The following is a 26,297-nucleotide window of genomic DNA, read 5'->3' as shown; positions in this document are numbered from 1 at the left end:
TTACTTACATCTGTCCGGCCACTCACCCCCAAATTTAGTACAATCAAATCAATCTGCATCGCAGGAGCGGTGTACGGTGTGTCAGGCAGGACTGGCTGCTTCCCTCTGCTAATGGATTTCATGAGGTCTCTGCAGCGATCGCTTTGATTTATCTCATTTTGAAAATGCTCTATTTTCTCTTGCCGTGCTGGAACTTTTCCTGGGTGGATTAGAGGAGAGAGGAATAGCAGAGTGGGTCAAAGACTCTCAGGATATTAAGGGCACTCAGAGGTCATCTCATTCAACTTTCTTCCCTCCCTACCTCCCACTCTTCCTTGGGCCTGTGCTTGCACACTCCAGTGACAGAAAGCTCACCACCTCACAAATCAAAACTTCCTTTTTTTTTAAGTCCTTATTTCTTTAATTACAAAAATCTAACATGCTCATATGTAAATTCAAAACTATAAAAGTGTCTAGAGTTCACTATACTCCCACCCTTCACCCCACACCTGAGATGTGACCCATTGTCCTTGTTCTTTCAGGTGGTTTTCTGTGAATGTACCAACAAATAACATCGTTGTGGGTTTGTCGTTGTTTTAAAAGGAGATTACACTGAGAGTCTGAAACTTAAATTTTCACTTAGTAGTAAGTCCTTAATCTGTACACATAGATTTATTCTTTTAATAGATGCATAATATACTGTATTATACCATAATATCATATTATGGTGCATGGATATACCATAATGTTCTTTAAAAACTCCCTGATTTAGGTTACTTTTTTATTTTTTGCTTTTGCAAAAACAAGTTTGCACTAAATATCCTTGAATATATAGCTTGCACAGTGACATGCATATTTCTAAATGAGATGCCTGGAAATGTACAAATAGAAATGCTGGATCAAAGAGTGTACATGTTACAGTCTGGTAAATACTACTTTTCAATTTCTACTTTGAAATATTTCACCAAAATTAAATACAGGACAGCATATGTGTTCTGATAAGTGTTGGGTACAGAGGGACAGTGGCCACTGAAGTTTTGAACATATACTTATAATAATATAAATAAAGATTAAATTAAGTTTAGGGACCGTTGTACTTGAGTGTTCAGTCAATTAAAATAAAAAAATAAGTGTATTTCTATATGATCTAGTTTTAAGTCAGATTAGTGTACAGTTGATTTTTGTTAGCTTTGGTTCAAGTTCTTATATTTATTCCACTCATGAATTTATCACACTGTTTTTAGAGCCTTAATAGAGCCAATAAATTATATTATTTATTTTTTTAATTCTGTTGTGTGTCATATTAGTGAGTCTTGCTATTTTTTATCATTTGCAAATTTAATAGGAAAATTTTTATTCAAAACTTATTAAGCAGAAACAGGCCAAGGAGAAATTTGCATAGCCTAACCTACACCCTCTGAATTTGGTCATGGAAGTAGCTCAAAATCTACCCCCCTGTACTCATATCCAGCCCACATTCTTCCACCCAGTCCAGAAATAAATATGACTCAACCTTTGTTGAATGTGATCTCAAGATAAGCTTAAACTCTGGTTTCACCCTCAAGGCCCAGTCCTGTAACCCTGCTTAAAAGGGAAATGGAGCTAACTGAACAGAGTTCAGTTGTTAGTGAACTTATTTTCCCCTGTTTTATACCTAAATAGTAACATTCTATATCTGTTTTCTACATCATAATTTTCTCAGTTTTACATCTCCAAGATATTTCTGTATAAGCACACTGAGATATTTCCTTCTCTTCCTTGGTTTTTACTGCACTTCCATGACAGGGTCTCCTCCATAATGGTTATTGCTTTCTTCATAGAGTGAGGGCTTCAATGTAGTTTTAAAAATTTATCAGAAAATATTTGCTCATGTTTTTTATGTGTACCAAGGTATTTATCTGATTTGTGTTTTACTTCTATTAGTATATTTTGCTACTCTTTTTCTACTTTTTTAAATAGTATCTTTGTATTAATGTTATGGTTCTTCCTCATGTAATTAAAGGGATACTTCTGAACAGCAATTTGCAAGAAAGAAGTTCCTGTGGTGGGGAAAGATGTGGTCGTCTTCATGCTACCTGTTTTTCTCACATTCCCTCCTGTGCTGCTACAGAGTCATTCTGCTTCCTGCAAATATGGCTGCTCTGTGCATCTTTAGGGAGTTTCGCATGTTCCAGTTCCAAGAGCATTTTTGTCTGAGTCTTACTTACCCTGCTTCCTGCACAAGATGTTACAAACAAGGGATAAAGCTTTTCCTTTTTAGTTCCCAAGTTTTATTCAAGAACTCATACAAAATGTGCCATAGGAATGAGTTTTAATGCTCATCTTCCTCCTCTTCTTCATCCTGGTTAATCTGGAAGTAACACAATTTGTTAGTCTCTTTGCTGTTAGCAACTGTGTGCAACTAATCACAGAGATTATTCTTCCAATATTTTTTGGTGAGATATCTCAAATACAGTACCTTTTGAAAACAGGCACTTCAGAAGGTACAGTAATCTCGCTCTGGTTTCTTTCAATGGTCACAACCCCTCCGTCAAGATTCCAAGCTTTTCCATTCATTTTGATGCTCTTCTGAAGAAACAGCTTAAAACTGGCAGCCCCCATGATTCTACCTCCTATAGGGCGGGTGCAGTCAAGGGTAAGCTTCAGAGCCCACTTCTATTTTTTGCAAAGCCCCCTTGTCACAGTATTTTTCACAGGTGCCATGGCAGCAGTGGAGGCAGAGAAGGAGGAATATAACACTTTTGCATTTCAGAAAATGCTCTTTGCTTTTGGGGAGTTTGTGATCGCAAGCATTTTCTGAGATGTGCTTTTCCTGGGCTCTCCTGCCCCTCTTCGCACTTTTGCCTTTTTTTTTTTTTAATGTGGCTTAGAACCAATCACAAGTGCTTCTGCAGCACTTGCACATAAGTTGGAAACAACAGATTATATCTTCCTCCTGATTTTACAGATAATGAAGTCTGCAATCCATAGAATTTTTCTCTTCTCCTTGGTTTTTGGATGGATTCCAGGAAGAGAAGTGGAAAATGCTGATTTATGCCATGCTCCTCATGGAAGTTACCACTTTCTCCCAAAATCCTTATAAACCATCTGTTTAATGACCAGTTCTAAAAAAAAAAAAAAAAAAAAAAAAAATTGCGCTCAGTAGCAGTAGCCAACATCTGCCTGGGGTTTTGGACTTTGCCTTTTCTGCTTTGTGCAAAGCAATATAACAATCTTTTGCTTTCAAATATTTATGTTTGCAAGCACCTTAGGGCATAATTTGATAAATAAATTTAAATCATCTCATCCTTTCATTATTTTTTTCTAACATATCTTGAGTTGCATTGCTAGAAATCTACCCTTTTCGCCTTCATTTCCCTAGTAGGTAAGAAGGAGGCAAAGCATTTCCCTCACACACCTGCCTCACGACTCTCAGGGCTCCTATAGCCCGCCATACCTTACTGTTGCACCAGTGCTGTATTGCTATTATTTGCTCATTTGTGAGCTTCCCAAAAGAAAGCCTGAGTCTTATTCTGTGGTGTATCCCTCTTCACTTAATATAATACATTTCAGAGACAGTCACAGTATTGTGGAAGGGCTTCCTGATTGAAGAACTCATAAGCTGATGATCCCTCTCTTATTAAGAGCTTAATCTGGTGTAATTGAAAGAGGACCATAAAATTTCATGGGCGTGTACTACTTTGCAGGAGGAAGAAAGGGAAGGAGGTGGGGAGGGAGGGAGTTCTTTATCATACTAAAGAAAATGAAGCCAAGTTTTGGAGTCTCATGTTTCCCAGCTCTGTATAGTCTCTAGTGCTAGCACCCCAGTTTCCTGACCTCATCATCTATAAAGTAGAATTTATAATTATCTCATGAGGCTTGTGCAAATATTACATAAGAGAAAATTATATAATAATTAACACATAGTAGGTCCACAGTAAACCTTAGTTCCATTTATTTCATCTTCCCTTATTCTCTTTCTTACTCTCATTGTACCTCGTGAGATTTTTCGTTTTACAATTATTGTTTTCCTTGGTATTTTCCACACACCTCAGCACTTTCTGAATGCCAGTATCTTCACACTGTTTTTTCAGTGAGGCGCTATGTCTTTGCTCTGCCCTGGATAGGATCTCCCCTCCCTTACTGTCAAATAATCTTTTAAATTCTGACCTCCTGGGAGAACTCTCACTGCAACCACACGGGTGTGACAGTGACTGACCTTTCCTTCCCTGCCAGGACCATTTATGATTGTATTGTTAGCATTTTATTTTTGACAGCCTCCTATCATTCTTGAGCTGTCACTCATTTTATTGCTTTGGGCAATAAAATAGAACCTATCTTTTTTATGAACTTTATGAAATTTATATCTCTAAAGTTCATAGATGTGGCCTCCAAAGTTTTTTGATCATGTGCACCTATGAGTAAGAACACTTCATGTATGTGCCTCCCAGGTATATTAATATTTCTCTTTTAATTATGTTGATGTTCCACAATGATAATAATAGAAAGCACCAAACTAAGCTCTCTCTATATATACATAAATAGATATACGAGGTCTGTCCAGAGGGTATCCAGCCAAATAATATGAAAAATGGAGACTTTTAATGAAGAAGATACAAGACACAAGAAACAGTGTGCACAGGAAAATGATACCTCAGTTCCCTTCACAGTGGGCACCATGGAACCTCACACGGTTCTCCCAATCACCATCAGCTGCCCCACTGTATTTTCCTGAACCTCATCAATGGTCTGAAATCTCTTCTCTTTCAAAAGTGATTTTAGTTTCAGGAAAAGCCAGAAGTTGCAGGGCACCAAATCTAGACTGTAATGGGGCTGAGTCACCTGGGTCACTTGGTGTTTCACCAAAAAACTCTGCACAAGAGGTAATGTATGAGCGGGTGCATTGTTGTGATAAAGCTGCCAGTCACCAGTTGCCCATAGCCTTCTGAATCATCCAAATAGTTTCTGCAGAGGAATGTTCAAGCCTAACGCAAAGTTGGATGCAGATTCACTGCTCTACTCATTCAGACATTTTGAATGCAATGGCCACACAGTACACATGCTCACTCAACAGTGCCTACCACCCCCATTGACTAATACAGTGAAGCCATCATTGTTAACGCATGTGCATTCCAGTCCTCTCTCCTTGGCTGCCAGGTTACATCAGTGTCACAGACACCATTCTTGTTATATGAACAATAGCTGGACTTATTCTGGACAGAGCTTGTTGTAGATACATATATAATATAAATGTATACACACACATATATATACACATGCATAGACATGTCTCTATACACATGTAGAAACTCATATATAAGGCATACAAAAATAGAAATAAAAATGAATGAATTGAAAATTAAATATAAGCTGAGCCACTTGTCCTGTGCCAAAATGTTTTGAAACATAATTTATGGTATTTGGATTCCTATGAAGCCCTGCTATACCCAGATTTGCCAGAGGATTTAGTTTGCAGAGTTTGATGAGCTTTGTGGTTTATAGAATTGGAAGAAATACTGATGAAAGAATTAAAGGTTTTAGTCCTGACTGGTGTGGCTCAGTGGGTTGGGCATTGCTCCACAGACTTAAAGGTCACTGGTTTGATTCCTGCTCCCGGCACATGCCTGGGTTGTGGGCCAGGTCTCCATCTGGGGGGTGTGTGAGAGGCAACTAATTGATGTTTATCTTGCACATCCATGTTTCTCTCTCTCTCTCTTTCTCCCTACTTCCCTTTCTCTCTAAAAGTAAATAAATAAATCTTTAAAAAAAAGAATGAAAGCTTTTGGGAGCTTCGAGTGCTGCTCCTAATGGTCATCACTGAACTGCTCTACCTTGGACCTCACCTAAGACAGCTATGTATTTGGGCGGTTGCATCAGAAGGAATTATTGTGCACAGTAAGGCACAATGAGGTGTGTGCTGGTGTAGTTTTAAGTGGCATTTCTTTGTTCTACAAAGTTACTGAGAATCTCCTTACTCTGACCCATGTGCCTATCACATGATTAGTATTACTTAGAAATGTTATACCACATTATTTAAGGGACAAGCAGAATCTTACCTTTGCAAAACCTGAGAAACTGTGAACATAACAGATATCTTAACTCTTAGCTGGTGATTAGAATCCAGCATCTACCTAGTAAATTCACCTAATGTTCAACACAGATTTGGTGAACAACCATATTAGTTTCCTAGGGCTGGTATAACAAATTACCTCAAACCAGGTGGCTTAAAACAACAGTAATTTATTTTCTTGCACTTCTAGAGCCTGGAAGTCTGCAACCAAAGTGTCAGCTGGGCCATATCCCCTCTGAAGGCTCCAGGGAGGAAACTCTTCTGTGATTTTCAGCTCACGATTGTGCCTGGCAACCGTCACTGTTCCTTATAGCTGCACCATCCCAGTCTCTGCCTGTCTTCACTCGGCCTTCTTTCCTGTGTATCTCTTTTTGTGTTCTCTCCTCTTATGGGAACACCAGTCATTGGATTTGGGCCCACTCTAATCCAGCATGACCTCCTTTAAACTTCGTTACACATGCAAAGACCCTGTTTCCAAATTACACCATATTAACAGGCAACAGGGATTAGGATGTAAACACGTATTTTGACAGGGCACAATTCAATCCACAGTAACAACTAACTGAAAAAATTAAAATGCCTGTTCTATATTTTCTTCCACACCCCAGTGTATTGTCCTACGCCTTCTCAGGGGCACACTCAAACCCCCGTGAAGGGTACCAGGCTAGAGTCTATACCTGCCACTGAGACTCTCATTCTTCCCTTTATCTATCAGTACATCTACATGTGACTTGGGCCATTCTATTCCCCACACTTCCTGCCACTTCCGTTTCTCCATCGCATTCTTTGATGGTGAGCCCAAAGCTGTCTCACTATTGCACCTTCTGTTTTCTCTTGGATGAAATGATCATGAATTACCACATTTTCCAGAAAATACATATCCTATGTATGTTTTTCTCAAGTTTTCAGTTCTTTTTAAATATTAAAAAAGAAATGTTGGTATACAAAACGATGATTTGCATTCAAACAAGGAACTAAGTTACATCCCCACTTATGTCACCTGCTCTGTCTCCGTAAAATTTAAAATGGCAAAGAACTGGGGTTTTTTGTTCATTTGTAATACACATTGCAAAATAACAGGTTCAAAAGAATTGGTAGTTGTTTCAGGTCCCACAGTCATTGTCTTAGAAGATTACCTATTTGTTGTTTATTATTGCTCATTAGTTTGGGGGTTTGCAGTTGGCTTCCTAATATCTTTGCACTAGCATGCCACTGCTCCTGGGAGAGAAAAGTGCATTATTTTCCTAAAATTTTAGGTGAGGACACATTTTCCCGTGTTTAATGAATTGCTATCAAATCAGTGAACCTAACCATCCCCCATCTCACTCTCTACTGCCCCCTCCCCCTTCCCCACACCACCATGGAAGGGCTCTGAGAACAGATCTGAGCTTTCCCCTGGGCCATAACATGACGTGACAGGAGATGACCTGAAGCTCTTTTTCCCTTCCATTAGGGAAGATAGGACTTAGATCCTGGATGAAGAAGAGGAGTGGGTTGTGGAAAGTGCCTTTAAAGTAACACTGTCATCATGCCTAGTATTCTGAAAAAGAGCCTTGCTAAGGACCATACAGCAAGAATTTACTGACAGTTTTTCCCAACCACAGCAGGAGCCATTCAGTTCTTAGCTGTGATGAATCTGCCTCACATGGGCATCCAAAAACACACACATTTGCATTTATCTCAGAGTACTCAGTTTCTTCATTGGGTTATATATTAATAGCTTCAAATATTGTTAAAGTGTCTTTCATTTGGCAAAATGTATATGAGGTCTGTCTGGAAAAAGTCCAGCCATTATTAATGTAACAAGAATGGTTTGTGCAACGTCAAGGTAACCTGGCAGCCAAGGAGAGTGGACTGGAATGTGCTTGTGTGAACAATGAGGACTTCACTGTACAAGTCAGAGGGGACAGTAGGTATCATTGAGTGAGCATGTGCACCATGTGGCCACTGCATTCAAAATGACTGAGCAAGTAGAGCAATGAATCTGCATCAAATATTATGTTAAGCTTGAACATTCCTCCATGGAAACTATTTCAGTGATTCTGAAGGCTGCAGCTACGGGCAGCTGTTGTTTGTCAGCTCCATTGCAACCAAGTGCCCACTCATGCATCACATCTTGTGCAGAGTTTTTTGGTGAAACATCAAATCACCCAGGTGACTTGCTTGGCTCCCTTATAGCCCAGATTTGGTGCTCTGTGATTTCTGGATTTTCCTAGAACTAAAATCACCTTTGAAAGGGAAGAGATTTCAGACTGTTGGTGAGATTCAGGAAAATATGATGGGGTAGCTGACGGGGATTGAGAGAACTGTGTGAGGTTCCAAAATGCTTACTGTGAAGGAGACTGAGGCATCATTGTCCTATGTACAATGTTTCTTGTATCTTCTTCAATAAATGTCTTTTTTTCATAGTACGTGGCTGGATACCTTCTAGACAGACCTTGTAGGTGTGTCCCTCCTTGACTTTGCCTGGTTGATAACTAAGCTTTTCTGTGTTTCCTAAGGAGCTCCTTGTCTCAATGTTCACCTTAGATCTGCCATCAAGTAGCACAGCAGGGAACTACTAAATGTAGGCCTTCTGCCAGAAACATTTTAAAAGAAGTACTGAGTCAATTATATGATTTGAAATTGGATCAACAGACACCATTTTTTTAATGTATTGTTATGTTTCCCTCTTGTTTCGTTTGGCCCCAGTAAAATCTAAAACTTGAGTTACTGGTTACACAGGATCTGACATTATATTTAAGCCTACTCAAGCTACTATTGGCAATGACAAAGAGGGAGTAGAGATGGAGGATTTTATATCACTCGCTAATTTCTGGAATTTAAAAAAGAAGCCAGATAATTAAGGAAATTTAAATGAAAATAATGGACAATATTTTTAACCCCAAACATGTAAATATGAAGAATTGGAAAAGATGTAATGAAATTAACACTGTCATACTTTGTCAGTAAGGAAGTAATTGAAAACATTTTAACAGTAGGTGTTGGAAACCTTAAATACATCTATGTGTTTTAGCCTGATAAGCCTATCTGAGAACTAATTTCAAGCAACTAGTCATAGATAAGACAGAGAAATGTATTTCAAGAATGTCCTGTGCAGCAGAATTTGTTATAAAACTACTTGTGTTATTTTAAATAATATGTTATAAAAATATAAATATTTAGCAATAGGGCATTATTAAATAAATCATGCTATATCCATAAAATGCTACTGAAAAACACACTTTCAAGAATTATAGAATAACCACTTGCTAATTTTAAATAAACTAAGGATATATGAAGGTATTTTTAAGGATCATTTTTGGTAAAAAAAAATTACATTTGTAAGTACACAGGAAAAAACATGGAAGGGAAATACTCTATAGTATTAGTTAAATCTTTGTCTAGTGGCATTATGGATTGTTTTTATTTCTTTTTTTATTTTCTCATTTTTTCTACAGTGAATTTGTAACACATAATCAGAAGAAATGCACATATTCTTGAAAATGACTAATAAAAATCCCATAAACATGTCCCTTCAAGATTAATCACCAAACATGTCATATTAGTTGTTCTTATCAGTCAGTTTCTCTTACCGTAATTTCATGAGCCCTCATCAGGGGCCTTTTAAAATGAATCACATTTGTTAACCGTTTTACATCAGTTGACACTTTTACTTAAGCAATCCTTTCATGATTCAGGTGGTTTTGGTACATCAGTGGTGACCCATAAAGCGTATGTGTTACGTATGGCCATTTCTGTCATTGATATTGGTAAAGCTTTTTTTTTTTGTCAAAAAAAATCACTTTGACCATTGAGAAGTACCATTACTTCTATAATCTTTAGATCAAGAAATGACAGCTATTAAACTCTTCTAACTAATATTAACTAAATTAATAGCATCTAAATCAACACACTTGGACATGTAGAAGGTAAATATATACTCTTAAAACCCTCATGAAGTAGGTATGTGCAGAAGATGCCCTGAATATATGTGAATAGCTGACCAGCCTTGTGAGAAGATATGTTTGTGGTCTTTGCCCTACAGACAGAGCTATGACATTCAGATCGCGGCACTGGTCAACCAGACGGGCTTCAGATCTGGGAACATCCTCGACTTAAAGAATCCTTTCTTTAGGTAAGAATGTTTTCATCCATTTTATACCTGTGTATATAAATTAATTCACGATATGACCAGGTAAAGAGGCTCAGAATAGTTCCATCTTTCCTAAGAGGAAGAAAACATGTACTCTTCCTCTATGAGGATGCTTGGATCCTGATATATAGTTGAATATGTTATGTTATTTAAACAAAATTCAATGTGTAACAATCTGGTCCTGAAACAAAGAGCCCTGGGGAGTCCCACAGAGTGAAATCCCTTTTGGCTGAGCTGTAACAAGCCGTGTGACCTCAGACAAAGCCACTTCTCTGCATTTGGTTTTCTCATATGAAGGATGATCTCCTTTGACCTTCATTCACTAAGGGATGATTTTTATGTAGTAGTATTCCAATGCACATCTAAAACACGAGTCCATTTAAAGTGTATTTTTGATACTTTTTTTGAGGTCATGAAAGTCAGGACATACTTTTCCAGAAGGTATGCAGACTGTGTCTGGTATAAAGAACTTGCCACAATGACATAGATACAAGTTTCTGGAAAAATGCCCGATTTTTCTACCTCTTCAGTATGAGGTAATTAAAATCCACACACAAAATGAACCACACAAATAAAACCACTGGACACTGTTACTCTTTACCTCCTTAGAGAAAAGAGACTTTTCCCTCACGTAATGTCTCCCTAAGGCTTTTATTCAAAGCATTATGACTCTATGGCATTGAAAAGCTTGAAAAGAAGTGAAAACTCAGGAAACTGAACCAAGAATTCTTTGGCAGAGATGGCAGAATGAAATTTTGACCTTGAAGCAAGGGAGGAAAAAAAAAAAAACAGGCCAAGCTGCAGTTCTGTGTGGTGTGTCCCAGTTGTTACACATGGTATGAATCTTTGAAATCCATTGCCAGTTAGGTATGTGGATCAAATCTTTAACTCAGAGGGCAGGGAGGAGTCCTCACGCCCACCCCTTCTCTACACAACCCTGCCATGTAAAGCAAGGGACACAGGTTTGTCTTAAGGGAGAGCAGACTGACTATTCACTGGTGCTAGTTAACCTGCCTGGGCCTCAGTGTTCTCATCTGTAAAATGAGAGAGACAACACAAACCTCACTGGGAGACTGCAGGAATTTCCATGCCATGTCCCAGTGCTTGACAGCTCATATAAGTAGCACTTGATAAATATGTTTCCTCCTTCCTTTCTCCCTTTTTTTCCTTCCTTCTGATCTACAACTCTCTCAGTCAGGTAAATAATGATTTTTAGTCCATTCCAAACAGAATCATTGGGGTTTTGGAAAAGAAAGTAGATTTTTGGAGGGTTTTTGGAAACTCACCTTTTGAATGCAAGAACCATGTACTAGTAACACTTGAATCCTACTTCCATTTAATCTTACAAGAAGGTTTTTACCAATAAACCTCCTAGAGAAGGCTTTGTGCTTGGCCTTGGCCAGCCCCTGCTTTGTATGAAGGTAGAAGCACTGTGACCACGAGAACAAAGTGAGAGTTTGTCAAAGCTAGACAGACGCCCGAGAGGGCCATGGCCCTGCCAGAACAGATGGACTATTGTGGAATGAAGGGCAGGTGCTTTTCTCTTTTCCATTTTCTCTCACTCAGCAGCAAGTCTGACTGACATATTTAATTAAGCAGATGGGGGTGCTTAAAAATGTGACTCCACTGAAAAAGATAAACAGTAATATCAACCTGATTTCAAGACTTAATATTTAGCTGCTCTAATCAAGGAAGTGTGGTATAGACTGATGAAAAGATGATGTGTAGACAAATGGACTGGAATAGAGGTCACAAACAGACCCAGAAATGTATGCCGATTGATTTCTCAACGAAGTTGAAAAGGCAGTTCAGTGGAGAAGTGAATAGTCTTTCAAAATGGTGCTGGAATGATTGGATATCAGTTTGCAATAAAAAGTGAACTTTCATCCATATTTCACACCATCTATAAAAATTAACTCAAAAGAGTTCATAGATTGAAATGGAAAACCTAAAAAATATAATACTTTTAGGAAGAAAACGTAAAATCTTTGTGACCGTGAGTTGACAAAGATTTTTTAAATATGACATCAAAACCACAATTTATGAAAAGAGAAAAATGATAAATTGTATTTTACAAAATCAGAAACTTACGATCTTTGAGAGGCACATTTTAAGAAAATGAAAAGATAAGTCACAAAGTGGGTGAAAATATTTGGAACTCACATATCTGAAAAAATACTAATATCCAGAATATTAAAAGATTAGTGATATAATACTCTTAAAAAAAAAGCCCAATGATACAAAAACAATTTTTAAAGGGCAAAAGATCTGACCATTTTATCAAAAAGATAAATAACTATATGAGAAGATATTCAACATTATTAGTCATTAGGGAAACGCAAGTTGAAACCATGATGACATCCTACTGCGCACCTAGGAGAATGGCTGTAAGTTCTGACAGTTGTGACAAGTGCTGGTGAAGAGGCAGAGCTGCTGGGACTCTCGGTCATTGCTGGTAGAAATGTAATGTGGTACAGCCACTTAGCAAAGCATTTTTACAGTTTCTCCCCTAGTTGAATGTTCACTTACCATGTGACCCAGCAATCCCAAGCCTAAATATTTATGCAAATGAAATGAAAACTACATTTGAATGTTTATTGCAGCCTTCTTTGAAACTACTAAAAGAATGGAAATGACTAGAGTGTCTTTTAACTGGAGAATTAATAAACAAACTGTGGTCCATCTATACAATTGAATAATTTTCAGTAATAAAAAGGAATGATACATGTAGTAATACAGATGAGTCTCAAGTACATTATGCTGAGTGAAAGAAGCTAAACTCAAAAGGCTGCAGACTATATGATTCCATTTATTTGACATTCTGGAAAAGGCCACGCTATTGAAACGGAAAACAGATCAGAGCTGGGGATGGGAGAAAGGCAAACTATTGCATAAAGGGGGACAGGACATTTTTCACATGATGGAATTTTTATATTTGATTGTAATGGTGGCAGTATATGGTCACATGCCTTTGTCAAAACTCCTGGAACTGTACACTGAAAAGGGTTAAATTCACTGTATGTAAAAAACTTTTTCAATAATATAAAAAGTTACCCCTAAAAAGGACTGCATACAGGGATAACAGAACCAACACAGTGATGTGCTAGCCAGTGGCAAGGCCAGGGACGGGAGGCGGGAGTTACTTACACTGAGAGCGCTGGGCGGCCTCTCCGTGGAGTGGTTAGTTGAGTGGAGACGTAAGTGTCAGGAAGGAACCTTCACGGGCACATGAGGAGCCTTCTGGAACAGAACCACGAGGGCAAAGTGAGCCTGTGGAATGACAAGGAGAGAGAGAAGTCAATGTGTATTAGCTTTTGCTATAAACATATAAAAAGAAAAAGTTCCTTCAGTGAACAGAAATCTAGATCATCATCTCAAATATGAATTTAGGCTATGCATAATCAAACTTACTAAATATAGTGGGTAAATATAGATCTAAGGCTGCCCATAACAACTTCAGGGGAGGGAATGGGAGCAGGATGAGGGAAGGGGGAAGGGAGAGGAGGGAAGGAGAAGACATGAACACATGGCTTGCCTGTGGCTCTGGGTCTTGATAGAACTTAATTAGTTTTGGTGTCATGGAATCACCTTTTCTGTTTTAGGTTTGCATAGAAGATCAATAAGTAAAATGAAGGCCTGAGAAGTCCCTCAACATTCAAGTTCATGTTTCATGTTTCAAACATACATTCTGAACTTTAGAAGAATATTAGGCTTATTTAAAGTTCTTTTTTTTTTCTAACTGTAAAATGTGCATCCTAAAATCATTGACAAATATATTTCTTGGCGCTTCTTAGACTGGCTTTTTATAGTTTTTTGCATGTGGTTGGAGAACAATCTTTTTAATTTGTGGTTTCTCTTGGTTTTTGTTTTGGTAAAGCCATCAGCATTGCTTCAATTTCTGAAGTATTTTAAAAAAAGTTAACAAAACCCTACCTCATGTTTATATGTATGCATATGTACAACATGACCTAGACAATGTTAAAAGTGATCTTCTATTTGTAATTTTAATCTATTTTTGCAGATATTTTCAACAAATCAGTAGCTAGTTCCTAGCCCAGCAATGTGTTAAAGAATTTTTGCCTTACTCATGTAATGGAATAATATGATGTCAGGAATGTTCTTCATTGGCAATATTTGGTGACTCTGTACATAGTTAAAAAAATAAAGATGGAACCTTAGACAGTTCTCTTAGGTTTACAATAAAGTGTACAGTGTAAGATACCAGCGGGGCCTCTCCTTTACTTTAAGACATTTGTTATATGTCACATGTCAAATAGTGATGAAAGATGATCTTTCCAAAGAGCAAGTTTTCCCCTGGCCCAAAAAACCCTTATAAAAATGGATGTCACATCAGCACGACAATCTAATGAAGCCCAACAGGCAACCTGCTCACTCTGTCAGGGGAAGCGGAATAAACAGCAACCGCATATTCTCATCAGTCAGTCAGTCACCCACAGCTTTCAGCTTTCCACTCTGGTGCTTTCCCTCATTCGGGCCACTCAGTTTGAAATAGTCTCCCCCATTTATCCATTCCAACAATCTTACATCACTGCAAGGCTCTGTTCAGTATACCCTCACCAGCGTGCCTCACTGAATACCTTCCACACTCACACAACCCACCTTTGCTGTATCTCCTGTCCCTCCCTTTATCTAATCCTTTCTTTCAGCATTTTATCACTTCATACCCTAAACACACACATATCTCTTAATGAAATTCGTTGTGGGTTGGATCTAAGTCCAATTCATTTTTTAATTTCCCACAGTGCATAAGAGTTTGCCTAAGGCATCAGTGGTGTTCAGTAAATGTACACTGATTATATAAATTTATCCTGAAGTTAAGAGTAATTAGAATTATGGAATCAGGTCTGACAGTGTTTTAATGGCCCTTCAAGCCTGGTAGGCAGAAACTGGGTAAACCTTGGATTACAGAAACACGGTTGGGCTCTTGTTGCTGTCTACGCCCGCACCCAGTGCAGACATTCATAATCAATCCCAGCACTCCTTCCTCCTGCACCCTGACTTGGCCTCTCCATTCTTCTCAGCCTAGTGCCCCAGGAAGCCATTATCAGTCTATAGAAGTAGACATAAGAGATGAAACCTATGACTTTTAAGGAGTCAAACAATTGATATTATTTCCCAGTCATTGAGCAATCCCAAAGATTTGTAATTTTCATGAATTTGTAATTAGCCCCATGATTTGGGGGGTGGTTCCAAGATTAGTAAAGGAGGTTGGCAGAGCTCCAGAAACAGTATTGAATAACCCCTCCTTCTTGGAGGAAAGGGTTTAGGGTGGACTTCTTTAACCAGCTCCTCCAAGTCTTCCCCAAATTTCCACAGTTAACATTATTTTCAATCGAAGACCAGGAGAGAAGAATTCAAAAAGCAGTATTTTCATCACACGCCAAAATCTGGGGATGGAGAGGAGTGGCCAGCCGAGGCCCCTCCGATCGTCTGTTGGAGTTATGCCACAGCCTGCCTCAGTGGGGTGTTGGGTGCCCCTCCTCGGGGGGGGATGCCTGGGTTCTAACCTCTTAATAGGGGACACCTCAGCCTCTAGACAAAGGCTCTTTAAAATTTTTGTTGTTATTATCCATTTTAAACAAACAAGGAATAGAAAATCCTAATCTAACCAGCACAAAGAAAAAAAGTGAAGAACAAATTTGATACCCATACGCACTGCATGGTGGGTGTGGGAAAGTGAGTGTCTTTTAGGCAATCGCTCAGGGCACGTATTCCATAAAACGTATTTTTCTTCCTCTTCACCTTTGTTTTTGGAAATTTGTGTGTTCTTAGTAAATGTTGCTAAAAATGATATAAGGCAATGTAGCGTAGGGTTTATTTTAAAGGAGGAATTTAGCAATTCATTGCAGTCATCTCTCTAGAATTATTAAGAAAGGACATTCCTTATTAAGTGCAAATTGTGTTTTGTGGGAGCAATTATATTACCATGGTATTTTCAAATCGGAAACGGACATCAAAGCAAATCCCCTGAGATTATTAAGAGTAGATTCTGAATTTAAGGAAATTTTGGAAACTTCCATTTTCATGGAATTATCCAGCCATAATTAAGATAAGGCCAGCACCTCAGAGAGCGGCAGCAAGTTGATCAGAAGCTGATATCAGGGGCTGGCTGTGGCAGCCTGCCTCCCAGGATATGCAGCCAGGATACCTATGGGACTTGGAAGTCACACAGGCTAAGGAGCAATGGGACATACACCAGGAAGATTCTGTAGAGGTTAAATTGTGCCTTTGATTACCAGTAACACAAGACCCTGACTGAAAATGCTTTAAACAGCAAAGAGGCATTGTATCACAGAATGAGGCGGCCAGAGGTAGAGTGGACTCCAGGACTGATGACTGATGTCATCAAGGACTGATGTTCTCTCCTTTTGCTCCACCATCCTCCCTCATAGCCCAGCCCCCATGGAAGTCACAAGAGTATCATCTAGATTCACCAATGTCCAGAGTCATAAAAACAAGCTATCACTTCTGGTGTCTCCTCTTCAAAAATTAGGATGAGGATAGTTAACACTTACACAACATTTATTGTGTGCCAGGCACTGTTTTACAAATACAGTAAGTCCTCACTTACTGTTGTCTGTAGGTTCTTAGAACTGCAACAAACGAACATCTAAGGAAACGAATTTTACCATCGGCTATTGACATGAACAAGTTTGTTGAGGAAGACACAGTTGCAGCTGCAGCAAAGGGTTCTCCCACCCTCTCCTGCCCCTGGCTCACCACTCTTCCCTCTGGCCAAGGAACAAGTCAGTCAGGAAGCCATGCAGCAGCAACGGCTTTTAAAGATGCTAGAAGGACACCCATGGAAGCAGAGAGAGCGATTTGCCAAATTAGAATTATTCTAACCAGCTACAACATAAAAAGTCTTTGGAGAAGGTGTGTGCTGATTTGATCAGAGGTACAAATGAAAAAAAAAATCTCAAAGTGAAAGGACCATTTCAGATGCCTATGAAGACTCCAAGAATCTCTACAAAAAAAAAAAAAAAAACCCTCCTGTGAGGAGGGTTTTAAGACTAGAATCTCTTTCAGATGAGGACTTATAAGTGACTCATTGACTGCACAGCCCTCCTGAGATTGTTAAGCATATAACTTCCATCAGTATTGAGCCAGGAGTCAAGGCTGCAGATGTTTAAATCAACCTTTTTAATAAATTGACTAAGAGTTTAAAAAAAAAAAAGTGAAGTGCCTACAAAATCTCATCAATGTTATAATAAAATGACATTGAACGGAAGGATGTTATTTGAGGACCTGGTACATTGACTAATTTTGATCCTTGCAATAACCCTATTAGGTATGTAATATTATTAACCCCATTTGACAGATGAGAAAACTGGGGCAGAAAGGTTAAGTAACTTTCCTAATTACACACAGCTAACGAGTGGTGGAGCCAGGGTTTTAAGCCAGGCAGTCCACTCCAGAGTCTGTGCCCTTAGCCACAAAGCTCGCTCTACCTTCCCAAAGCAACCCAGAGACTTGCCTTTGTGCTTCATTGCCCAGACTAGTCGCATTCCTCTCTAAACTAATCACTAACTAGAGACATAAGATTATCATGAAGAGGCTGAACCAAACAGGATTTATGACTGAGCTGGAGGTTCACTCATCTTTCCCAAATGATAACAAGTAGTTATATTCCAGAGAAGAGAAATAGACATAAGGCACGGAACTGGCAATGCCTGCTTTGAAGGGTTTCTCTACTAATTAATTCCATCTCTTCCACCTTCCTAAGGTAAGACAGCATGTTACACCATAGTCCTTCATGCATGTATTTCTACCTCCCCCCTACTTGCTTACAAGCACTTTGAAGACAGAAACGAATGTTCTCCACAGTGCCTGGCATAAGGCCTTGAAATAGAAAGTGTTCGAGAAAAATGTTTGTTCATTGTAATTGAATTTTCATTCTCAAGTCTACTTAATTGGAGAGGTCAACAGTTGGCCATGCTCAAGGCAGGAAGATAATGCATTTTCACATTGATCTAGCAATCAAATGAAGTTGAGAAACTTCCTTGCAATGCAAAATAGCATGAAATCATACATTAACATAGGTCAATGCATAAGCCCTAACTTATTAAATTGTTAGTGTCTTGCACTCAGCACCTTTGGAGGTAACGTTAATGTCACATTTTTATTATGACTTGACATTTCCACTGTATTTAAAGAAACACATGAGAGAGCCAAAAGACAGAGCAGACTACATAATTTATACCACCCTGTACAAAAATCAACTCAATTCTAAATCAGCTATTACTGAAAGTGATATTATAGCACAGTGGTTAAGGGTGTGGGCTCTTTAGAGATATCTGAGTTCAAATCCTGGTTCTGTCAGTTAACTAGATAAAATAGATTTGGGCCAATCATATGTTCTTTCGAAACTCCAGTTTCTTTATCTGCTAAAAGGAAGTAATAATAATAGTGTTTTAGTAAGGGTTGAATGAAATCATACATAGGAGGCACTTAACACAGTGCCTGGGTCATTAAATGTAGCTGTTATATTACCTCCCATGCCGACCTCCATTGTACATGGAGTTTGAGCAAAAAAACAAACCTTGTTGTTTTACCATTGCTTTGGGAGTACTTCTCATTGCAGAGCTATTAAGCCTAACTAATAACTGCATCATCCTAGGCACTAAGGATACTTAAATAAACAAGCTAGACAGAGTTCTCCTTTTTGCGTTATATCAGAAGGGATACATACAGTGAACATGACCAGATAAATATGTAAAATATTCAAATATGCAGAGAGGTCTGAAGACTGTACTACTGGGAAATAGAGTATGTTGCACCCTGGAGGTTGCTACTTAGGCAGCGGTGCTTGGAGAAAACTCACTGAAGATGGGGAGAAAAAAACTCTGGCAGAGACCACAGCAATTTGAAGGGCTGAAGCAGAGGGGTGACATGGTTGGATTTATCCTGTGTACTGGTTTACTCTGCTTGCTTTTGATAAGCAGACTGTATGTGGGCAAGAATGGAAACAGGAAAATCCTGATATAATAGAACAAATGACAGATGGGATGTTGGGGCAAAATTTAGTAGTGAAGATGCTGAGAAGGGACCAAATTCAGGGTCTGTTTTGAAGACAATAGTAATAGAAATTGCTCTTAGATGGGCTGTAATTAGAAGAGGAAAACAATGAAGGTCAACTCCCAGGTTTTCTGTCTGAGCAACTCAGTACTATTTAGTAAGCCGGAGAGGACAGAGAGAGGAGCAGTTTTAGTGGGGAGGTGGTGAACCCCAAGAGCTCTATTGTGAACATGTTGGGTTTGACTGGCCACCTGATGTCAAAGTAGAACTGTCTAGCAGGCAGATGTGTGCATCTGGAATCTGGAAGAGCCATATCTGGAAATAGGGGTTGGAGAGTCACAAAGCATATGCGGTAATTAAAGCACAAACCTGGATGAGGTTCCTTAGAAGACAGTATAGAGAAGAGAAGAAAGCCACGAGCAGAGAACGCAAACATTTAAAAGTTGGAGAGAGTAGAAAGCTTCAACAGGAGAGACCAAGCAGTTTGCCCAGTAAGGTCCAAGAAATGTGATGATGTGGAACAAAAGAATTTGCTTCGAGGAGGAGGGGTGTGTGTCAAACGTGTCTATGAGGTCAGATATGATGGAAACAGAGAACTGACCACTGAAGTGAGTACCATGGAAGTTCCAGATGGCCTGGGTAAGGGTCTTTGCAGGGTGAAGTGTGAAGGGGATAATGACAATGTGGAGAAAGTCTATCTCAACAGCTCTTCCCAGAAGTTTTGATGTGAAGAACAGTAGAAACATGGGGCATGACCTGGGCCCCTGTATTTGAATCTCTGCCTTGACAACATATATAACACCTCATACCCTCCAACTGTATGTGGGCATGAGCCTTTTTCTGAATCTTAGCCCCATGTCTGGGAATGTACAACTGTCTGCCAGGCTCCCCAGAGGACATTTCTGCCCGCTAGAATCTCCATTTCAAGCAAGAGTAAACCACCTACCCAAGAGAGATATGGGCAAAAAGAGAAAAGAAATAAATCTTTAAAAAACCAGAAATAGTCTTTGTACTTGATGGCAGTCAATGACAATGCTGAGCCCCCCAAAAACCAAGATCATCAATGAAATGAGTGGTGATGGTTAAGAAGTCAGAGACTTCACATTATCAGCAATTATAAGCTATGTGACAGATGGTCGCAGTGCTGGGTATTGATGCAATTTAATATTTGAATCGCTAGTACATTCACCCAAGGATATATTTATGATTTTAGAGAGAGCAGAATGGGGATAGAGAGAGGGAGAAACATCAAGGTAAGACAGAAACATTGATCAGTTGCCTCCTGTACGGACCCTGACAGGGAATCAAACCCACAGCCTAGGTATGCACCCTGACCGAGGATTGAACTCACAACACTTTTGGTGTATGGGACGATGTTGAGTCACCCAGCCAGGGTACACGATTCAAAATTTTAAAAGTATACAGGATATCCAATAAAGTCTCCATCTGGACCCTGTCTCCCAGCCTTCCAGTTCATGTCCTCAAAATAAACTAATGTTTCTTGTCCATTCTTCCATACACACATGCAAATACACATTCATTCTTCTCTCCACCTTTTGAAGCTAGTGGTATTACATCCCACATACTATCCTGCATCTGCAAATCTAGGGCATTGTGGAGAGAAGTAGATTTTTGCAACTTCACCCAATGAATGAATTTATCATGAATTCATGAGAGAAATATTTAGGAAAGCAGTTCTTATTAAGTAGTGGCAGGATAAATGGAGTCTAAATTGAGCTCTCGTGAATCTGGGGCAGGGTCTGTTGAAATGGGGTGGACCTGTGAGGAGGTAGAATATGCCTAGGAGAACAAAAGTAGGAAATGTGATGTGCAAGCATTTTTATGCATGTTCCCAAGGACTGTCGTGGAATTTTGCCATCGCGGATGGATTTGCTCACCATCCCCCTACCCCTCTCAGCACTTTTTGGGAGGCTCTGCCCTCCTGCCAGCACACCCACAGGGGTTCTTGGCCAGCTCTCTCTGAAGCCAGTCAGCTGCCAAGATCACCACCTGTCCCCTGTCAAAATTGGCCTTGTATTGCAAATGCATCCCCTTTGGCTGACCATCCTTGCAATGTCTCCATCAGGATTTATTGTGTAACCAGGTCCCCATGCTCCTGGTTTGGTGTTCCACCACCAGCTGCATGTGTGAACCTCTCTCCTAGCAGGGGGCATGTGCTTCTTGAATGTGAACCAATTCTAATGTAAAAAAAAAAGGACCTAGTTTTTAAAATTGCCATCTGACATGCCAAGTGAAGTGCGGCTCATTTTCAAATGATTCCCAGCTGTCATAATAGCGCTGTGCCGGAAGGGCTCAGTCATCACAGAAGCAAGGAGGGCAATTTTACCTCATAGTTGACCCGATAACAGGAATTGTGATTAGAAATCAACTTGAGATACTTACAACAGCTACTTATAATCACATCAATTAACATTTGTACATTGCTTTACTATTTTTAAAGCACTTTTATGTGCACTGTCATAATATGGCAGTGATGGTAGCTCCAAGGAGAGTCGAAATGGAGCTATTTTATTGCCTAAGCTTAGAAACAGGAAGGAAACAGGTTCTTACAAAAGGGAATATCAAAGGAAGACCCCAGCGCTAAACACAAAAGAATAAGCACTGACAGTGCCAAACCTAGAGATGCAGAAATGAAAACATTGCCAATTCAAGATAGACACGTCACGGAAGGAGGGTCAGGTCCAACTGAGGTCCCACAACAAAGCATTCAAGATGGAGGATGGTTGAACAACAGTTTGATTAGACTAGGTTGTTTGTTCTATTTATTACATAGGTAATACATAGCTTTGTATTCAAATATCACAACAGCAGATAAACCAAAAGAAAAGAGCTACGTGTGTTAGGCTTCTTGTGCCTAGCCTCTCTTCTGGCCACATTCTTGGAGAGAGTTGCCTGATACTCGTCTCCATCAATACCCCAAATCTGCTGTTCCTTTCCCTTTTCCCCTGAAAAGTACTTACCAGTTCTCTGTTCAACCTGCTCCCTCTTCCTGTGGTTTCAGAGTGAACATTTCTAGCTGTTGATGACTCAGTGAGGACTTGAGGATAACTGCATTCCCTGAAGAGTTGGTCCTCATAGTTATATTTTGTCTCAGAGGCTGAAATTCACAGTTTATCCATATAAATTCTGAAAGAATTTGGTTTAATGAAGGTCACGTCAATTAATGCTAAGCAAAGTCATGATCTACCAAATCCGGTAATTTTGATTTTGACTAGGACACACCTTTGTGTTTCCACTCCCCACCCTTACTTATTCCATTGGCTTATTGGGTTCCCTTGCATACAGTAGGGAACCCAATAACTCAATGCATGTTTACTGAATGAAAGTTCTCGTCCTTAGAGTGTGATGAGGCCTCACTATTGAACTGATTCAGTGGGCTTTGTTTCACATTAACTCCTATGTGAAGCCATTTTCCTGATGAGAAAGGGAGACCTAAATCATTGAAAAGACTGATCCTCCCCATTGGGAGTAAATGTATGGGAATGTGTGAGGGTTATTGGCATGACTGAAATGTGATGAGTCCAACTGTTTGTGTGTGTGTGTGTGTGTGTGTGCACACACGCATGTGCGTGCGCATCGGTGTTATTATTTTATTCCTGGAGTATGGGAAGTCCCAGCATATGACCGTTCTCACCAGAAGCTAGCACTTAGAATTCTTTCTCCTCTGACAGCTCTCTTCTCAAGACTCCCCTCCCTCTTGAATTCTTCTCCATCTTATCACAGTTGTACCCAAGTGCCTCAAGTAAAAACTGATCTAATTCTTGAAAAGCATACTTAGATCATCCCAGGCAGGTCACGAGGTGGAGGTTAGCTCTCTAGAATGACGACCAGGGATGGACGAGAAAATGGAACAAGGGTGGGAAGGTTGTCAATGAGATGAATATTGGACTAGCATTTCTGGAACATACTTGAGGGTCTTTTTCTGTAAAGTTCTCATAGTGCCAAGCCTGCAGTTACCCCAAACCCTATCCTTGCCCAGAGATGACTAGTGGTGCAGGGATGGGACTCTGGGCAGGAGAGGTGAATGAGTGCAAAGAGAATTTGAACTAGGAGAAAAGAAGACAGGGAAATTGTCAATGGAAACAGGTGGCTGTTAAAGAATATCTATCCATCATCTAACCATCATCCATTCATTCCCTCATCTATCCATCCACTCATCTGTTTATCCATTTTGCCTTCCAAAGGGATTCAAGTTAGTTTCCAAGGATAAATTGTATATGATGATTTAGGATAAACTATAATTAGGTAGAATAATGAAGGAAGATAGGGATGGGGACAAATGGAGCCAAGAGTGGCGCTGATGACGTACACTTGCTGGTCCAAGTCACTGTGCCTCTCTAAGTCTCTGGCAGTGAGGGACAGTGATGCACATAACCAGTGTGAGCATCTTGCCAACCCTGGGGCTCTGGCCTGTGATATGTCTTCCTCTCCAGCTATGCATCTCTGGCTGTGTCCTGCTTGGACTCCGCCCACCCAGTTGGACTTTGTGGGTGGCCTCAATATGCAGTGGGTGGCAGGGGGGAAGCATGCCTAAATGTGTGTGTTTGTGAGGATTGTATATGTTAAAACCCAAATGCAAAAATTGCTTCACTTGCATAAGGCAAAATAGCAGAATCCGCCCAACTATGGAACATATCTTGTCAGAAGTTATAAAACAACATTAATTTTTCAGAGCTCAAAAAAAATGGCATATTTTAAAATCATCTTTTTGACTTAAGGGAAAAAATAGGATTTTAAAACTTGTTGACAGGGCCTATGAGATTCTTTTCTTATCTGACATCTCCCTCTACTGACAGTACCTTCTCTCACTTTTCCCTTAGAACCCAGCAGGGAAGTCCTTTGAAAGTGACAGGCCTGTGAAATGCCTTTGAGTCCTTGCTCACAGATTGGAGGAGGACCAGAGGGAAGATCACAGTTTCTGTTTGGGACTTGGGGAATTGGAGCCTTCCAAGTTCAGTCCGCAGTAGGATGCACGTGTCTGGAGCTCAGAAGAGAGACCTCAGACAAAGAGAGAAGTGGCAGAATTGTAAGTGGGAGTGGAAGAAAGAAGAGAGGAGGAGGGGAAAACCCTAACCTTGAGTCTCTCAGACGTAAAGGTCAGGCAGATGGGAAGGAGCAAAACAACATAAATTCAGTCATTTATTTTTCTGAAGACCTTTGGACAGCACTTCCTCCTGGGCGCCACCCATCCTTAGCTTGTATAATCCAAATGTTGGCAAACTCGTTCATAGTCAAGAATTGTTTGAGCATGTTTAGCATTAGAAAGTTATTTTTTATGATGATCTAGAATCTGCTTCCTACAGTTCCCATACTTAAAAAAATCATTCTGCTTTTCTATGTGATATAGACTCTGTTACCTCATATGTTTACCGAGAAAATGCTTCCCCATAAGAATCCTGTTCAACAAATATGGCCAAATGGGTGAATGATCCAATTCCAGGTCTGTTCCTTCCTCCCCTTCCTTCCATTCCACTATAATCCCTTAAGGGCAAAGACTCTGTCTTCTGTTATACGCCTCCCTCCCCAACCTCCAGCCCATTAAACATTTCAGGGAGGCTCTCTATGTAGTAAGTGCTTCATGTGCATGATCTCTTCAATGAGCCAAGCATTGTTATTACCTCCATTTACAGATGGGGAAACTGAGGGTCAGGGAGACATGTAGCCCTCTCAGGGCCACACAGCAGGAGTCTGTGATGGAGTCTGGCTTGGAATCCGCATCTCTCTGCTATCAAAGGTTGGGCATGTAAATCAATGTGATTCTACCTGTTTTCTCCCTGGATGGCATCCGGCACAGAGAAAGACCACAGTGGTATCCATGGGACTGAATCAAATTGTTGTGATAATTAGTTGAAAACTGGTAATGTGGGGTCATGGCGCTTAGAGATAAAACAAGTAAAACTTTGTCTCTGGACTCGTTCTTTTCCCCATCGACACGGCTAACTCCTTCATATCCCAGCACCAGTTTCTGTGAAGCAGTGCTCCCCTCAGCCTTATTCCATCAGCTCAGCAGCCCCCGAAGTGACTCCTGTCTGACTCCACCTGAGGCGCAGGCTCCCCCCAGACCCTCCGCTAAGCACGCCAACCACAGGGGCCCTGCCGTCCTAAAGGTCTGGTCAGTGCTTCCAGCTCCCATTTTCTGGGTTTCCTCAGAAGGCAACAGGTTCCTGCTGGCCATTGTGGATGTCATTGGCTCCCCATTAACCAGCTCTGTAACCTTAGGTAAGTCTCTTAACCTCCTTGAGTCTCAAGTTTCTTATCTTCAGAAATGCATGCATACTTCATGGTATATTGTAAGTTTAACATAAAATGTAAGTTAACTGTCAAATACAGTGCATGCCTCACACCACATCTACTCAAAAGCAGTAGCTATTATCAGTCTGTAGTGGGAGATTGAAAAATCTGTGTTTATTTTTTCTTATGGAAAAAGATGGATGATTAGGGGAAATAGAGGCAGCAAATGGAGAGTGGAGTTATGCTTTGGGTACCAGTGCAAATAAAAGCAATATCATGGGAGCCTGGGAAAAAGGGAGTGTTATCCTTGGTTCCTATTTCCTAGTGGACATTCCAGGGTCTCCGTCTTGCATTTGGCAGAGATAGGGGACTCTCAAGGCTTGTTTCTGTAGAGAAATGGGGATAGAGACAGATGGCAGAGAAACAGAGCAGTGTCTTACAGAAATAAAGGCAATTACTGATGACTATTTGTGAAGCTTCACAGGGAAAGAAGGTAGAGGAGAGGGACAGCAACCCAAGGGCAAGGAGTTTATGTCAAAGGGATGATTGATAAATGCTCACTGAATCAATGACTGAGTGAGTGTGAGTGAAGATACTTTGAGTTTGATTAAATGATTTTGATAATGTTAACATTGTTGGGTTTGTGGCATCTGTGCGCCTTTTTTATAATAGTTGTGGGAGAAAATTGGGATAATGATACATTTTCAGCACCCCCAAAACAAACCCCGCATCTTTACCAAGAACATTAGATAAAACCCTTTTACCTGCTAATATCTGTTACTCTCTAAACAGCCATACTTTGCATGCCCTCCAGTTGTCTGAGATTTAAAATAAGGTATCAGT

General features: G+C 39.9%; 1 protein-coding gene and 1 pseudogene across 1 annotated transcript in view; one reads left to right on the top strand and one right to left on the bottom strand.

Moving 5' to 3' along the window:
• The window catches only part of LOC129078504 (histone-arginine methyltransferase CARM1-like), a 153,624-nt gene extending 139,823 nt beyond the window's left edge, over positions 1-13,801 (top strand). The window contains exons 12-13 of the mRNA XM_054583311.1: positions 10,056-10,145; positions 13,766-13,801. Coding sequence (XP_054439286.1) covers positions 10,056-10,145; positions 13,766-13,775 — 100 coding nt within the window. The 3' untranslated portion in view covers positions 13,776-13,801. The remainder of the gene's footprint in view (positions 1-10,055; positions 10,146-13,765) is intronic.
• Positions 2,291-2,682, bottom strand: LOC129078461 (60S ribosomal protein L22-like; annotated as a pseudogene).
• Positions 13,802-26,297: the final 12,496 nt, after the last annotated feature.

Source organism: Pteronotus mesoamericanus, unplaced genomic scaffold (genome assembly GCF_021234165.1).
Source record: "Pteronotus mesoamericanus isolate MK-2021 breed Mesoamerican mustached bat unplaced genomic scaffold, CSHL_Meso_final contig_73, whole genome shotgun sequence".
Classification (NCBI taxonomy): Eukaryota; Metazoa; Chordata; class Mammalia; order Chiroptera; family Mormoopidae; genus Pteronotus; species Pteronotus mesoamericanus.
Note: the sequence above shows the minus strand (reverse complement) of the source record. Positions and strands in the feature narration are given on the sequence as shown.